The sequence below is a fragment of the Pseudorca crassidens genome, chromosome 2 (assembly GCF_039906515.1).
Source record: "Pseudorca crassidens isolate mPseCra1 chromosome 2, mPseCra1.hap1, whole genome shotgun sequence".
Lineage (NCBI taxonomy): Eukaryota > Metazoa > Chordata > Mammalia > Artiodactyla > Delphinidae > Pseudorca > Pseudorca crassidens.
In genome coordinates, this window is record NC_090297.1 from 97,823,476 (window position 1) to 97,839,913 (window position 16,438).

At 36.9% G+C, this 16,438-nt stretch overlaps 1 protein-coding gene across 5 annotated transcripts in view; it reads left to right on the forward strand.

Moving 5' to 3' along the window:
* Positions 1–15,806, forward strand: part of RAP1A (RAP1A, member of RAS oncogene family) — a 74,052-nt gene extending 58,246 nt beyond the window's left edge. For all 5 annotated transcript variants that reach the window (XM_067727249.1, XM_067727253.1, XM_067727252.1 and 2 more), the window contains 4 exons: positions 2,006–2,146; positions 3,608–3,751; positions 8,786–8,901; positions 15,113–15,806. In XM_067727249.1, the coding sequence (XP_067583350.1) occupies positions 2,006–2,146; positions 3,608–3,751; positions 8,786–8,872 (372 nt within the window). In that variant the 3' untranslated portion in view covers positions 8,873–8,901; positions 15,113–15,806. The remainder of the gene's footprint in view (positions 1–2,005; positions 2,147–3,607; positions 3,752–8,785; positions 8,902–15,112) is intronic.
* Positions 15,807–16,438: the final 632 nt, after the last annotated feature.

Sequence of the window (16,438 nt, forward strand, 5' to 3'; positions counted from 1 at the left end):
ACTACCACAAAAAATGCACACATTAAATGATTTTCTTTTCTTTTTTTTTTCTCCATATACGTAGACTTTACCTATTAGGCAATTCCTAGCTTTAAAATGGATGGTATTCTTAAATGTTTTAAGTTGTTTTAAAATTCAGCACAAATATTCCCACTATAATTTTATAAATGGTAAGAAAGCTTCAGATCAAAAAAAAACTTAAGCAGACTGGAGCAATTAGAGTACGAATTATACCATATTTTTCTATTCTTTTGTGGGAAAATGGATCTTGATTCCAACAGGAAGCTTTGGATCACTGGAACTCCTTCTTTCTTATATCAGCTGAATTGAGACCTCCCCCTCTTGCCACTTCGTCCAACCCCCAAATTTCCTAGCTTCTGAATCAGCAATAATTCTCCTTTGTTCCCAAAGACCCCAACAGTTAAAAAAAAAAAATACTTTCTATTTCTTCCTTTCACAGCCTCCACAAGTGTGAGGGCATTGTTTCTTCCTCCTCTTGTCCAAATTAAAATTTTCCCCTTCTACAGAGATCTTCCGCTTTTGCTCTCAAATATCTTGTATTTATACCATCCTAGCACTCAGCATGCTGTGTTGTAATTTTCTGTTTACTTCTCTGTCCCCAGTGCCTTGCATAACGTTTGGAAAGTAGTTGATGCTCTTTGATCTTGTTCTAGATCACTCCTTACTCCTTAAGGATTTTTGCTTACTTTCTCCAACACTGCTTTAGTCCAAATTCTTGGTGATTTTAGTATCCAAATAGAATCTTTACGGGTAATATAGATGATCCAGTAGCTTGGCCTCTCAGGTCCTTGACCTCCACCCTGCTTCAGTCATTCATGCCCGTGGTCTTTACCCTAGACTATATGATTACCAGTAACATAATACCATCTTAAATCTCATTTTCAAGTGTCCTACTCTCTACTAACCATCTCTTGTTTCTCCATCTCACTTCCTTTCATACCTTTCAACCTGACTGTAATCTGCAGTCTGTTAAATCTAACATCTCTGATTATCTATCATATCCTCAACCCCCTCTTTATACAGCTTCAAGTCCATGGTCTGTCATTCATAATCAATCCCTCGGATATATCCTCAACCTTCTTGACTTTTCAGCAACCTTTGACTCAGTAGATCATTATCCTTATCTGTAAAAATTTTATTCATTTGACTTCTAGGAAACAACACTTGCTTGCTTTTCTCCCTGTATGATTCGTTACTCCTAAGTCTCCTTTCCTGATTTGTCTTCATTTCCCCAACCTCTTAATGTTGGAGGGCCTCAGAGTTCAGTACTTGGACTTCTCTTTTCCAAAACCACTACCTTGGACATCATCTTTTGTAGCACCAAAATAATTAAAATCTGTATATAAAAAGGAACTATATGCAGTTTTTCTAAATCACACAGAAACAAATTAAAGTGGTTAAGATTTCCGTTCTAATTCTGTAGCTGTTTCTAGTCATGTACGTAGGGGACAGGGACATTCATGTCAAATTTTCCAGAAACCGTGTATCACGTCTTATGTTTCCTGTCATGATAACATGTAATAAAGAATTCAGGGCTTCCCTGATGGCGCAGTGGTTACGAATCTGCCTGCCAATGCAGGGGATACAGGTTTGAGCCCTGGTCCAGGAAGATCCCACATGCCGCGGAGCAACTAAGCCCGTGCACTACAACTACTGAGCCTGCTTTCTGGAGCCCGCGAGCCACAACTACTGAGCCTGCGTACTGCAACTACTGAAGCCCGTGTGCCTAGAGCCTGTGCTCCGCAACAAGAGAAGCCACCGCAATAAGAAGCCCGTGCACCGCAACGAAGAGCAGCCCCCGCTCGCAACTAAAGAAAACCCGCGTGCAGCAACGAAGACCTAATGCAGCCAAAAAATATTTATATATACATACATACATACATTAAAAAAAAAAATTCAGTAGCTCACTTGTGATTATTCTGATTTAAATTGTTTCAATATACATTTAAGAAGTCATATTTATAATTGCATATTTTTTTTATAGGAGCAATTTACAGCGATGAGAGATTTGTATATGAAGAATGGCCAAGGGTTTGCACTAGTATATTCTATTACAGCTCAGTCCACATTTAATGACTTACAAGACCTGAGGGAACAGATTTTACGGGTTAAGGACACAGAAGATGTAAGTATTTCTCTATATATATAGCATACTGCCATCTCTCTATGGCCAAATAAAAAGTGTCCATTTTCTCTATCAGTAGAGGATTTAGAGGGTATTTACCATGCGCCTAAGAGCCCTGGTGACCAAAAACGTTTTTAAGCTTTCTAAATTTACCTACAGATAATATGCTGAGATGATTAGAAAAGAAGGACACGTATGTAAAGTTCTTCTTTCTCTACTGTACTTATGACCTACATGGTGCTATGTGGGTCATAAGTGGAGTGGAGAAAGAAGAATCAAAGAGTACTTGGTAGAAGAAGGGGGACTCCAGTTGGGCTTGGAAAGTTGGTAGTTATGTCAGAAACAGTGTTCAGAGAACATTATTAAGAACCGTAATGCTGTGTTCCTATTTCTAAAATTCTGTTGGTACAGTTTTTACTTAGTTTTTTCCTTTGAATTATGGTAAAGATTTTAATTAACTTACATTTTTATATATTTTTTTGTTTTTGTTTTAGAATTCTTTTTTTAATGTTAATTTTTTATTGTGGTAAAATATACTGTTTTAGAATTCTTGTCTTATTTGATGAATAGCATCATTGTTGTTTTGCCTTTTTGCAAAGATTAAATGTATATTTTACGTTTGTCTCAGTTTTGAGCTACAGAAAGTTCCTTTTTCAAAAGTTGTATAAATTAGGATATAAAATTTCATTTGTACCTTCTTTTCTGTTTTTGTGTGTTCTCTCTCATTATTAATGGGAACATAGGCACCTGCTTAAGACCTCAACTTTGGGTAATACTGTAGGCGGGAGGAATTTGCACCATATGACTCATGACCAACCATAACCTAATGAATAGTTCTCTTTCTTCCCATGACTAATTCATCTAAGAGAGTTCTCTTTTCATAGGCAATTACATGCAAATCACTGAATTCTGGTAATGTTAATCTCTTTATCCCATGTAATAAACTAAAGATTGAGTTGTAGATGAAGACATAGCTACTCAGTGGCTGTATTTTTATTCTTTTCCTTAATATCTCACCTAAGCTAGTCTTCAGATCTAGATGTCAGTTGTAGAAGTAAAACTTATTAACGTGTTGGTCTTGCCGCTACTATTGGCATTTTTTGGTCCTGTGAGATGAGGCACTTAAAACACACCAAGACAATGAGTATTGCAGGAGGTTCCTTTTCCTTCAGATTTTTCTACTTGGAATTCAGCCATTAGCATTAGTCCACCTGAGCATTTTGGGATTATAGTCTTAAAATAATTTAGCAGATCAGTGTTGTAGAATCTTGTCCATATTTTTTCTGTCTCTTCCCCCTCCAGTTTCCCCCCAACACACGTACATACACCTTTTTTTAAGCACTTGATGAAGATTATAGTCCTAACTAACACATTTCAGTTGGTGGCTGGTAGTTGCTTACTTATAAAAGGCTGAGTAACAAGTATGTTAGGGCTTATTATATGATTTTTTCCTTCTCGCAGGTTCCAATGATTTTGGTTGGTAATAAATGTGACCTGGAAGATGAGCGAGTAGTTGGCAAAGAACAGGGTCAGAATTTAGCAAGACAGTGGTGTAACTGTGCCTTTTTAGAATCTTCTGCAAAGTCGAAGATCAACGTTAATGAGGTAAACTACAGCTGCTAGGCAGCACAAATAAGTGCCTTTTTAGTTTCCTTTCTTTCAAGTTAACAGCCAAAAACATTTTTTAAAAAAGAAAAAGTGGTGTTCTTTTAAGTAGTCTTTATCTATCAATTTATGGAAAACACTAAGTAATTCCTAGAAACCTTATTCCTTCTCTTATATGAAATCACTTTGTTGGCTGTGATGAGGACACTTATATTTACCTTGTTGGCAAAGAGGTGGTTTAAGTTAGAGAATATGTTTTTTAAAGTCCTGCTAAGCCTCTAAATGATAAGCCAGAAAGTGGTGTGTGAAAATTGTCACATCACCCTTGTATTATAACAATTACCTATACAGATGTGTGTAAAAAGGTTGTAAAGTCAAGTAGAAAAATAAAAAAAAATCAAAGTAGTTACTGTAATGAACTTACGTTGTACAGAAAGATATCATGGAATTTGGTGTTTTGAGTCCTGCTTCCCTTTGGTGCATGACTCAAAGGGAAGAATCTGTGTGAGTGTGGATGGATACAGAACTATGATTCACTCGGTCTTTTAGGCCTGATAACAGCAGGTGCACAAGGCTTTTTTTGTCCGTGACTTAACTACTCCACTATCCTGAGAACATAGCTGGGGACAGGAATGCTTAACAAGTAAGCTTGCCTGCCTGGATGTAAAGGGCCAATAGTTTACTGGATCCCTAAAAGATTAGTGCAATCCCCAACTGCAACCACTACATCCAAGCAAAATCTTAAGAGGTTCCTTTGCTTTTTGTTAATTTTAACATAAGCCTTTTTTTTCTTAAAAAAAAAAGCAGAATAGGCTTCTTTCCTTTCCCAGTAGTACAGAAGTCTTCATTTGCCAGTGTGCTTGCCATTTGTAGCATCACAGGTAATCAGTCAGAGTTCAGCACACTTACAACATAGATGAGAGTTAAGACTGGTTTAGGTTATCAGAGTCCTCTGGTGTGTTTTTGCTTATGATTCCTCTCTGGCCTTTGGTTCTTTTGGTCACTTTTCCTTCACTGATATTATGGTTGTAGACTATTATTTGACTTTTTAAATGACCAAATTACTTTAAACGTGTGGCACGAAGAAAATTTAAGGTTGTGGGACTTCGCTGGTGGCGAGGTGGTTAAGAACCCGCCGGCCAATGCAGGGGACACGGGTTTGAGCCCCAGACCGGGAAGATCCCACATGCCGCGGAGCAGCTGAGCCCACGCGCCCACGCCCTAGAGCCCGTGCTCCACAGCAAAGAGAAGCCACCGCAATGAGAAACCCGCGCACCACAATGAAGACCCAACGCAGCCATAAATAAATAAATAAGTTTTACAAATAATAAGTCAAAGCTTGTCTTTCAGATAAAACCAGTTTTAATAAATACATAAAAATAAGAAATTCATAAATTTTATTTATTCAGCAAATATTCATTGTGTTCCTATGTTCCACTGTGTTAGGCACCAGGGTAACAGTCATTTAGACAGAGACTATTCTTGCCCTCAAGAAGTTTACATCCTAATGGGGAACAAGTCCTGCTGAGATCTTCAACAACAGTTATTTGTAATTCACTGCCAAGTAAATGAAAGGAAGTATGAAATGCTTCTAGTTTCAACTTTCTCTGTTGTGGAATTACAGTTTCATAGATGTTATCCTGAAAAACATGGCTGATCATAAAATGTTGATTTTTGGTTTAGTCTCCCCCACACCACCACCAAAAAAGAAAAGAGAGAGAACGTTAAGGTAAAACACATAAACACATGAGGTAAAACAATGAGCTTGGCTAGGGGAGTAGTAGTGCACGGTCACCATCTGCAGGATGATTGGCCTTAGAGATATAGTTCCTGCTGTCCTGTGATCACCCTCACTGGTACCCGACCACCAAGTTCATAGGACTCGGCCGAGGTTGAGTTGGGCCAGGGTCCAGTGAGCACAGTGGACAGAGGTATTCCTTACCTTTCAAGCATTACCTGTTTGTGGGAACTTACATGCTACTAGATCTCCCTCCTCTGGGTTTCAGTTTCCCATGCAGCAGAGGTGCTTTTTCACAGTAGTCTCGTTGAAATCAACCGTTGACATGAAGGTTTATAAAACAAAAATAGAAAAAAAATACAACAAAATGAACTACATTAGCTACTTAAGGTTCTTTACTCTTTTGGAAAACATACAAACTTTATGCTAGAAATTCTTGAGAGTGTAATAATTTCTTTCTTTTAATATTTCTCTCTTGATAGCCTAATAATCCAACTATGGAGTTTTGGGGGTAGTTAATAGTTCCTCGGACAGCTAATGCCTTGAAAATATGTGTGTGATTTCTGAGTGCCTGAAGATAGAGAGATCATACTTTCACATGATTGAACTCTTGGACTCAAGTTTGAAATCATACAGGGACATCCTGCTTAACTAAATTGCCCTCTAATTCTCTACTATCTATATCAGAGAATATATAATTTTTTAAAAAAAAACTCTTGGGACTTCGCTGGAGGTCCAGTGGGTAAGACTCCATTCTCCCAATGCAGGGGGCCCAGGTTTGATTCCTGGTCGGGGAACTAGATCCCGCATGCACGCCGCAAGTAAGAAGTCTGCATGCCTCAACTTAAAAAAAAAAAAAAAGGTCCCGCATGCTGCAACGAAGATCCCATGTGCCACAGCTAAGACACGGCACAGCCAAAATAAATAAATAAGTAAAAATAAATAAATATTTTTTTTTAAAAACTCATCATTTTTGTTGTGTTTTGAAAGTAGTACATAGCTGTATCAGAATCACATCAGTCTTAATCAAGAATTAATTGTTCTTTGCTGATGCTGGAATAATAATTGGAATCAAAACATCCCAATTAAGGAGTGATAGAGGGATTGAGAAATTATTCTGTGTTCCCTTTAGATTTTTCTATAGTTCAGAAGGATGAGGAAGAACCTAGACTGAGGGCTTTCAGCATATCTAACCTAATAACTATAGTTCGAACTTGCCCTCATCACTGCTGCTGTGAGGTAGGCACCGTTTGCCAAGGAAATCCTTAAGTGTAATACCACAAAACCAGTTACCATTTTGTTTAGTACCAGAAACCCATGGCTACCATGAAGAAACATGCTGTTTTGATTAATTTACTATTTTAGTTTATCCTTTTGTTATTTTTCACTTATAGATTATGCACTGAGGCTGGGGAACTAATGAGATTTTGTTTATGGCTTATGAACATTAAGTTCTTGAAGGGCTTTGGAGCTGTGAAACAGAAACTACCATTTTGTTCATAAACTCTTAAGTTTTCAACTTTCTTAGAAATAAGATAATAGAATTAAATGGTTGAAAGAAAATGGGAGAGTGGGTAGGATGGACCAGAAAGAAAAGAATATAAATGAATCAATAGCTTTGGGATAAATCTGTTTATCCCAAAGGGGGGTAAATGAAGGGGTCCCCCCTTCAACAATTAATTTAGGCTTGTAATCTTAGGACCATTATTTTTTAAATTGAAGTATAGTTTGCTGTACAATATTATATGTTATAGGTGTACAGTGTAGTGATTCATAATTTTTAAAGGTTTTACTCCATTTATAGTTATTATAAAATATTGGTTATATTCCCCATGTTGCTATTCCCCATATATTCCCCATATATCGTTGTAGCTTATTGTATACCTAATAGTTTGTACCTCTTAACCCCTACCCCTATATTGCCCCTCCCCCCTTCCTCTCCCCACTGGTAACCACTAGTTTGTTCTTTGTATCTGTGAGTCTGCTTCTTTTTTGTTATATTCACTAGTTTGTTGTATTTTTTAGATTGCACATATAAATGATATCACACAATATTTGTCTTTGTCTGACTTATTTCACTTAGCATAATGCCTTCTAAGTCCATCCATGTTGCTGCAAATGGCAAAATTTCGTTCTTTATAGCAGAGTAGTATTCCATTGTATATATACACCACATCTTTATTCATTCATCTGTTGATGGACACTTCCATATCTTGGCAGTTGCAAATAATGCTGCTATGAACATTGGGGTGCATGTATCTTTTTAAAAAATATTTATTTATTTACTTCTTTACTTACTTACTTACTTTGGCTGTGCCAGGTCTTAGTTGTGGCACTAGGGATCTTTTTTTTTAGTTGCGTCATGGGGACCTCTTAGTTGCAGCATGCGTGTGGGATCTAGTTCCTGACTAGGGATCGAACCCGGGCCCCCTGAATTGGGAGCATGGAGTGTTACCCACTGGACCACCAGGGAAGTCCCATGGGGTGCATGTGTCTTTTCAAATTAGTGTTTTTGGGTTTTTTTGGATATATACCCAGGAGTGGAATTGCTGGGTCATGTGGTAGCTCTATTTTTCGTTTTCTTGAGAAACCTCCATACTGTTTTCCACAGTGGCTGCACCAATTTACATTCCCACCAACAGTGTAGGAGGGTTCCCTTTTCTTCACATCTTCATCAACATTTGTTATTTGTGTTCTTTTTGATAATTGCCATTCTAACAGGTGTGAGGTGATATCTCATTGTGGTTTTGATTTGCATTTCCCTGATGATGAGCGATGTTGAGCATCTTTTTATGTGCCTGTTGGCCATCTGCATTTCTTCTTTGGAAAAATGTACATTTGGCAAAATATTACTAACTGGTGAATATGGGTGAAGGAAATACATAAGTTCTTGGTACCTGCAACTTTTCTGTAAGTTTGAACTTTTTTAAAAATAAAGCAAGTATAAAGATATAAGTGAAGCATTAACTGTTCTCTTAATAATTAGGTTTTTGAAGCATCAAAGATTCCACTTCACTATCTTGTTTTTTTCACTACTAATTCTTTTTACTAATTTGTTATTGAATATCTCTAAGAGCAAGTGTATTTCCCTCATTGTAAGTAGGTAAGTTGTGCTTTACCCTGACTGAAAATCAGCTGAGGCTTCTTAGAAACCTGCTGTTTCTAAGAAGCAGCAAAATACAAAGCAGCAAAATACAGATCCAAGAGCAGAATAATATTTCACAGAATCAAGATTGTTTTGTGGAACAAGGTCTCAAATATTGGTTAAATAAGTACTTTTTCTTGTTTTTATTTAGATATTTTATGACCTGGTCAGACAGATAAATAGAAAAACACCAGTGGAAAAGAAGAAGCCTAAAAAGAAATCATGTCTGCTGCTTTAGACCCACAATAAGCAGCAGCTCTGAGCCAGGTAAGATGCTAAAAGCAGAGCAGATACCTTTCTCATCCTCTTATTTGGGGCTTTCCCCAACATTAACCACTTCCCATTTCACCTCTTAGGGTATTTCCAGGCTTCTGTAATTTGTAAATGTTTTATATAACTTATAGATATGTTCATCTACTGGATAATTTGTCTTTTTCTCCATGAGATTCTAAGCTGTCTGAGGGAGGGCAAGGATCATGTCTGTTTTACTCACCAGTACATCCCCAGTGCCTGGTACAGAATGGGTGTCCAAACAATAGTGGTTCAATGAATAGAAAGCCTTCCAAGGTCACACCGAAATTCAAGGTGAATTGAAGTGGAACAGTGGTTTATCTGAAAATAAATTTTTTTTTTGATGAAATATTTCAAAGTGAGCACACATATATATCAGTAATAGTCATTCCTCCTCAGATGTAATCCCAGCCCTGATTCCTGACACAATGGATTAGTTTTGCCTCTCTGAACTTAACAGAAACAAAAACACTTAATGTGTTATTTTATGTGTGGCTTCTTTCACTCAAAAATGTTTTTGAGAATAATCCTTGTTGCATACAGCAGTAGTTTATTTTTATTGTATGACTATACTAGCAATATATTTATGTATTCTGCTGTTGATGGACATTTGGGTTCTTTCCAGGAACAAGTATGGTGCCTGTGCACTTTCTATTTTTTCTTTTTCTTTTTTTTTTTTTTTTGAGATGATCATATGGTTTTTATTCTTCAATTTGTTAATATGGTGTATCACACTGATTTATTTGCATATATTGAAGAATCCTTGCATCCCTGGGATATATCCCACTTGATCCTGGTGTATGATCCTTTTAATGTGCTGTTGGATTCTGTTTGCTAGTATTTTGTTGAGGATTTTTGCATCTATATTCATCATTGATATTGGTCTGTAATTTTCTCTTTTTGTAGTATCTTTGTCTGGTTTTGGTATCAGGGTGATGGTGGCCTCATAGAATGGGTTTGGGAGTGTGCCTTCCTCTGCAATGTTTTGGGAGAGTTTGAGAAGGATGGTTGTTAGCTCTTCTTTAAATGTTTGATAGAATTCCCCTGTGAAGCCATATGGTCCTGAGCTTTTGTTTGTTGGAATTTTTTTTTTTTCTTTTTTTTTTGCACGGTACGCGGGCCTCTCACTGTTGTGGCCTCTCCCGTTGCAGAGCACAGGCTCCGGACACGCAGGCTCAGAAGCCATGGCTCACGGGCCTAGCCGCTCCACGGCATGTGGGATCTTCCCGGACCGGGGCACGAACCCGTATCCCCTGCATCGGCAGGCGGACTCTCAACCACTGTGCCACCAGGGAAGCCCTTGTTGGAATATTTTTAATCACAGTTTCAATTTCACTACTTCTGATTGGTCTGTTCATATTTTCTATTGCTTTCTAAGAATTTGTCCATTTCTTCCAGGTTGTCCATTTTATTGGCATAGAGTTGCTTGTAGTAAGTAGTCCCTTAGGATGCTTTGTATTTCTGTGGTGTCTGTTGTAACTTCTTTTTCATTTCTAAGTTTATTGACTTGAGTCCTCTCCCTCTTTTTCTTGATGAGTCTGGCTAATGGCTTATCAATTTTGTTTATCTTCTCAGAGAACCAGCTTTTAGTTTTATTGATCTTTGCTATTTTTTTCTTTGTTTCTATTTCATTTATTTCTGCTCTGAATCTTTATGATTTCTTTCCTTCTGCTAACTTTGGGTTCTGTTTGTTCTTCTTTCTCTAGTTCCTTTAGATGTAAGGTTAGATAGGTGTAAGGTAAGATTGTTTATTTGAGACTCCTCTTGTTTCTTGAGGTAGGCTTAGAACTGCTTTTGCTGCATCCCATAGGTTTTGGATCGTCGTATTTTCATTATCATTTGTTTCTAGGTATATTTTGATTTCCTCTTTGATTTCTTCAGTGATCTCTTGGTTATTTAGTAACGTATTGTTTAGCCTCCGTGTGTTTGTATTTTTTACGTTTTTTTCCCTGTAATTGATTTCTAATCTCATAGTGTTGTGGTCAGAAAAGATGCTTGATATGATTTCAATTTTCTTAAATTTACTGAGGCTTGATTTTGTGAGCCAAGATGTGATCTATCCTGGAGAATGTTCCATGCACACTTGAGAAGAAAGTGTAATCTGCTGTTTTGGAATGGAATGTCCTATAAATATCAATTAAATCTATCTGGTCTGTTGTGTCATTTAAAGCTTCTGTTTCCTTATTAATTTTCTGTTTGAATGATCTGTCCATTGGTGTAAGTGAGGTGTTAAAAGTCCCCCACTATTATTGTGTTACTGTCAATTTCCTCTTTTAGAGCTGTTAGCAGTTGCCCTATGTATTGAGGTGCTCTATGTTGGGTGCATATATATTTATAATTGTTATAGATTCTTCTTGGATTGATCCCTTGATCATTATGTAGTGTCCTTCCTTGTCTCTTGTAACATTCTTTATTTTAAAGTCTATTGTATCTGATAATGAGTGTTGCTACTCCAGCTTTCTTTTGATTTCCATTTGCATGGAATATCTTTTTCCATCCCCTCACTTTCAGTCCCTAGGTCTGAAGTGGGTCTCTTGTAGACAGCATATATATGGGTCTTGTTTTTGTATCCATTCAGCAAGCTTGTGTCTTTTGGCTGGAGCATTTAATCCATTCACGTTTATGGTAATTATCAATATGTATGTTCCTATGACCTTTTTCTTAATTGTTTTGGGTTTGTTTTTGTAGGTCCTTTTCTTCTCTTGTGTTTCCCACTTACAGAAGTTCCTTTAGCATTTGTTGTAGAGCTGGTTTGGTGGTGCTGAATTCTCTTAGCTTTTGCTTGTCTGTAAAGCTTTTGATTTCTCTATCAAATTTGAATGAGATCCTTGCCGGGTAGAGTAATCTTGGTTGTAGGTTCTTCCCTTTCATCACTTTACGTATATCATGCCACTCCCTTCTGGCTTGTAGAGTTTCTGCTGAGAAATCAGCTGTGAACTTTATGGGAGTTCCCTTGTATGTTATTTGTCATTTTTCCCCTGCTGCTTTCAATAATTTTTCTTTGTCTTTAATTTTTGCCAATTTGATTACTGTGTGTCTCGTCATGTTTCTCCTTGGGTTTATCTTGTATGGGAGTCGCTGTGCTTTCTGGACTTGGTTGGCTATTTCCTTTCCCATGTTAGGGAAGTTTTTGACTATAATCTCTTCAAATATTTTCTCTGGTCCTTTCTCTCTCTCTTCTCCTTCTGGGACCCCTCCCTATAAAGCGAATGTTGTTGCGTTTAATGTTGTCCCAGAGGCCTCTTAGGCTGTCTTCATTTCTTTTCATTCTTTTTTCTTTATTCTGTTCCACAGCAGTGAATTCCACCATTCTATCTTCCAGGCACTTACCGTTCTTCTGCCTCAGTTATTGATTCCTTCTAGTGTAGTTTTCGTTTCAGTTATTGTATTTTCGTCTGTTTGTTCTTTAATTCTTCTAGGTCTTTGTTAAACATTTCTTGCATCTTCTCGATCTTTGCCTCCGTTCTTTTTCTGAGGTCCTGGATCATCTTCACTATCATTATTCTGAATTCTTTTTCTGGAAGGTTGCCTATCTCCACTTCATTTAGTTGTTTTTCTGGGGTTTTATCTTGTTCCTTCATCTGGTACATAGCCCTCTGCCTATTCATCTTGTCTGTCTTTCTGTGAATGTGGGTTTTGTTCCACAGGCTTCAGGATTGTAGTTCTTCTTGCTTCTGCTGTCTGCCCTGTGGTAGATGAAGCTGTCCTGTGCACTTTCTTGTACAAGTCTTTATGTACATGTGCATGCATTTCTGTTTGGTGTGTGTGTGTGTATGTGTGTGTGTGTGTGTGTATGAATGAAATGGCCAGACTATACACTATATATGTGGTAGCTTTGGTGGATACTGCTAAGAAATTTTTCCAAGTAGTTGTACCAGTTTACACACCTACTAGCAGTTTACGAGTTCCACATCCTCCCCAAATTTGGTATTGTCAGTCTTTGTAACTTGAGCCATTCTGCTGGATGTGTGTTGGTATGTCAGTGTAGTTTTAGAAGTCATTTCCTCTCAGGTGTGGGTTGACGTCTTTCAAATGTTTCTTCTATAGGTCTGTAGGTAGTAGTCAACTTTAAGTACCACTTAAGTTTTCATTAAGTGAACCCATTGGAGAGAAATTAGTGGCCGCATTGAAGCTGCCTATCGCTGCCTATCACGTAAGCAACCAGGCCATGTGGGACCATTTGTTTTCCCTTAATTATATATTTAAATCCCCTGAACAGTTTTTACTTATGTTCATCAACTCTGTAAACATTACCATAAAAGAATACTTTCATGGAGTGGATTTATGATGTAATTTGATGCTAATTATGGGACTGTTACTAAACTGGGTCCGCTTAGAGGAGAGTTGGTTGTGCTAAAACTCTTGTAGGTCTCTTGGGTCTGTTTAGTAGATTACATCTTCTGGAGCATCAAATTAACTAATATGTGCTTCCTTAGAGATATGAATGAAACTCTCTTGGGGAAACAACTGAGTAATTGTACCCCTTTTTGAAATGAAGTAGAGGGAAAATAGACAGAAAGGAGTAAAGGTCACAGATTGCCTCTGGATAGTGAGATTTTGGAAAAACAGCTTCTGGCCAAATGCTTGCTTAGGCTTTTAGTGAAATCTTGAGTCAGTAACTATAAATCATCAGCTCCTTGAAGGTGATTATTGTTAAAGTTGATAGTATTTGTGTTTCTTTAGGTAAGGGTACAAAGGTAGAAAAAAATGAGAACTCCAGTTCCTGTTCTGAAATGTATTTAACTCTTCTACAGTTAGTTGTCTGGCTTTTTTTTTTTTTTTGGGCTGCTTTGGTTCTTCGTTGCTGTGCATGGGCTTTCTCTAGTTGCGGCGAGCGGGGGCTACTCTTCGTTGTGGTGTGCAGGCCTCTCATTGTGGTGGCTTCTCTTGTTGTGGAGCGTGGGCTTCAGTAGTTGTGGCACATGGGCTCAGTAGTTGTGGCTTGCAGGCTCTAGAGTGCGGGGCTCAGTAGTTGTGGCGCACAGGCTTCGTTGCTCCATGGCATGTAGGATCTTCCCGGACCAGGGCTTGAACCCGTGTCCCCTGCATTGGCAGGCGGATTCTGAACCAGTGCACTACCAGGGAAGCCCCTGACTGGCTCATTTTTATCATTATCTTAGCTGACTCTCGTTTAATGTCCAGTTCTCAGAAAATGTCCTTTTAGCTTATGTCTAAAGGAAGAGGTGCCGTCTCCTGGCCTATTGGGCAGATTCATTCACGTACACCCTACAGTGTACTACTATGAGTGTTACCTTAGAGGAAAGAAATCTTGACCTAAATCTAGAAATAAGACTTTCATCCTGGTTGCATAAATTCTTAGGCTCTGATAGGTAATTCAGCTTACAATATATTTAATGTTACCTGAGATCTCTGTGCATATTTGATAATACCAAATAATAGGTTACTTAGTAATCAGAATACTTTGCAGAGCATTTTGCTGTGATTATAGACTTGAAGTGCTATGTTGATCCCATTTAAGAAGTACTGAGATATGGAATAAATTTAAATAGCCACTATAAATGGTTTTAGTAAGGGTATGTGAACCTTAAGGGCAGCTTACCTAGCCCTAGCCGTTAGGCAAAATCATACTGAAGCGTGTTAGTCTCTTTCTAATATGTCCTACTTTTTTAAACTGAGGAAAGAAATTCATCTTCAGGAAATTATTCCTTTAACCTAATTCTTTTCTGCTGAGCAGTAAACCTAACTTTGAGTCTTCTGCCCTTGAAAATGGGCATCAGCTCTTTCTGTATCGTTTCTTCTTGTCCTAGCCTGAATTGGAATAGGTAACCCTAATATAAATAATCATAAAATGGTTGAATAAAGAATTTCCATTGGGAAGTTGATGCAGGCATGAGTTGTTTCCTTAGTGGAAAAGGAACCTTTAAAAATAAGATGATACTGGGGTAGAAATGAAATAATCACTGTTTTCCTCTTTACAGACAGGACTGCCAGATATATTGTGAAACACTAAGTACAATAAAACTATTTTTTAAACATTTTTAAAGGGAGTTTAAAATAGCCTTGTTACTATATATGTTTAATATAATTTAGTTATCTAATAATGATCAGCCAAAATCATTATTTCTCTCTGTATTATTATGTAGCTACTTATTTACTATCATCTTCTGACATCAAGGTTAACCATATATATCAGTATATATATATCTGTATCTATTCAATGTTCTAGATTACAGGAATGAAGAACTGTTGCCTAATTGGAAAGTGCCAGCATTCCAGACTTCAAAAAATAAATCTGAAGAGGCTTCTCCTGTTTTATATATTATGTGAAGAGTTTAGATCTTATATTGGTTTGCACAAGTTCCCTGGAGAAAAGAATTGCTCTGTGTATATCTCTTGGAAAATAAGACAATAGTATTTCTCCTTTGCAATAGCAGTTATAACAGATGTGAAAATAAATATACTTGACTCTAATATGATTATACAAAAGAGCATGGATGCATTTCAAATGTTAGATATTGCTACTATAATCAAATGATTTCATATTGACCTTTTTATCATGTTTCCTCCCTGTCAAGCACTAAAAAGTTGAACCATTATACTTTATATCTGTAATGATATAGATTATGAAAATTTCCCCTCAGACTCATTGCAGCAGATAACTTTTTTGAGTCATTGACTTCATTTTATATTTAAAAAATTATGAAATATCATTCTGTCATTATATTCTAATTAAAATTGTTTGTGCATAATGCTTTGGAAAAATGGGTCTTTTATAGAGAAAAAAACTGGGATAACTGATTTCTATGGCTTTCAAAGCTAAAATATATAATATACTAAACCACCTCTAATATTGCTTCTTGTGTTTTACTGTCAGATTAAATTACAGCTTTTATGGATGATTAAATTTTAGTACATTTTCATTTGGTTTGTGTGTTTTTGTTATTGTTTATAGATTTAAGGCCTTTATTTTATAATGATCACATTGTTTTAAATGCAGCAGTAGCTCCTTCCTGGCTGGTACCTGCAGAACACTTGGCTTTAAACCCCTAAGTAAATGGTGATTTCTCTACAAACAGACCTCGCACTTTCTGTTCTATATATATTTATTCCTATTATACAGTAAAATACATCAGACTACATACAATAGTTTTGTATATTCTCTCTTGATCTTAAAGATTGTATCTTATTGAATAAAATATCCCACTGTGTATTATTTTTATATGTAAAAAGATAAGTTTACTACTGTATCAGGGTTTAACTTTTACTACTTCAAATCTTCCACAGGTTGTAATTTCAAGGGAATCATTTTGCCATTGTTAATTTGTTGAGTATAAGTCCACCAATGAAATGTTATGTAAATATTTTCAAGTTTGCTTTATAATAGATCGAAGAATCTAAGAGAAGTGGGTAAAAGTGAAAAAGCATATAAAGGATGTGTCAGTTGCTTTTTCTTCAACTGTATATGAAGTAGTATAGTGGTAGTCATACGGAAAAGATTGCTAAGTTAAATTTTTAGCTGGCTATATAGTGGTGCTTTTCCTTTCCTTCCCAG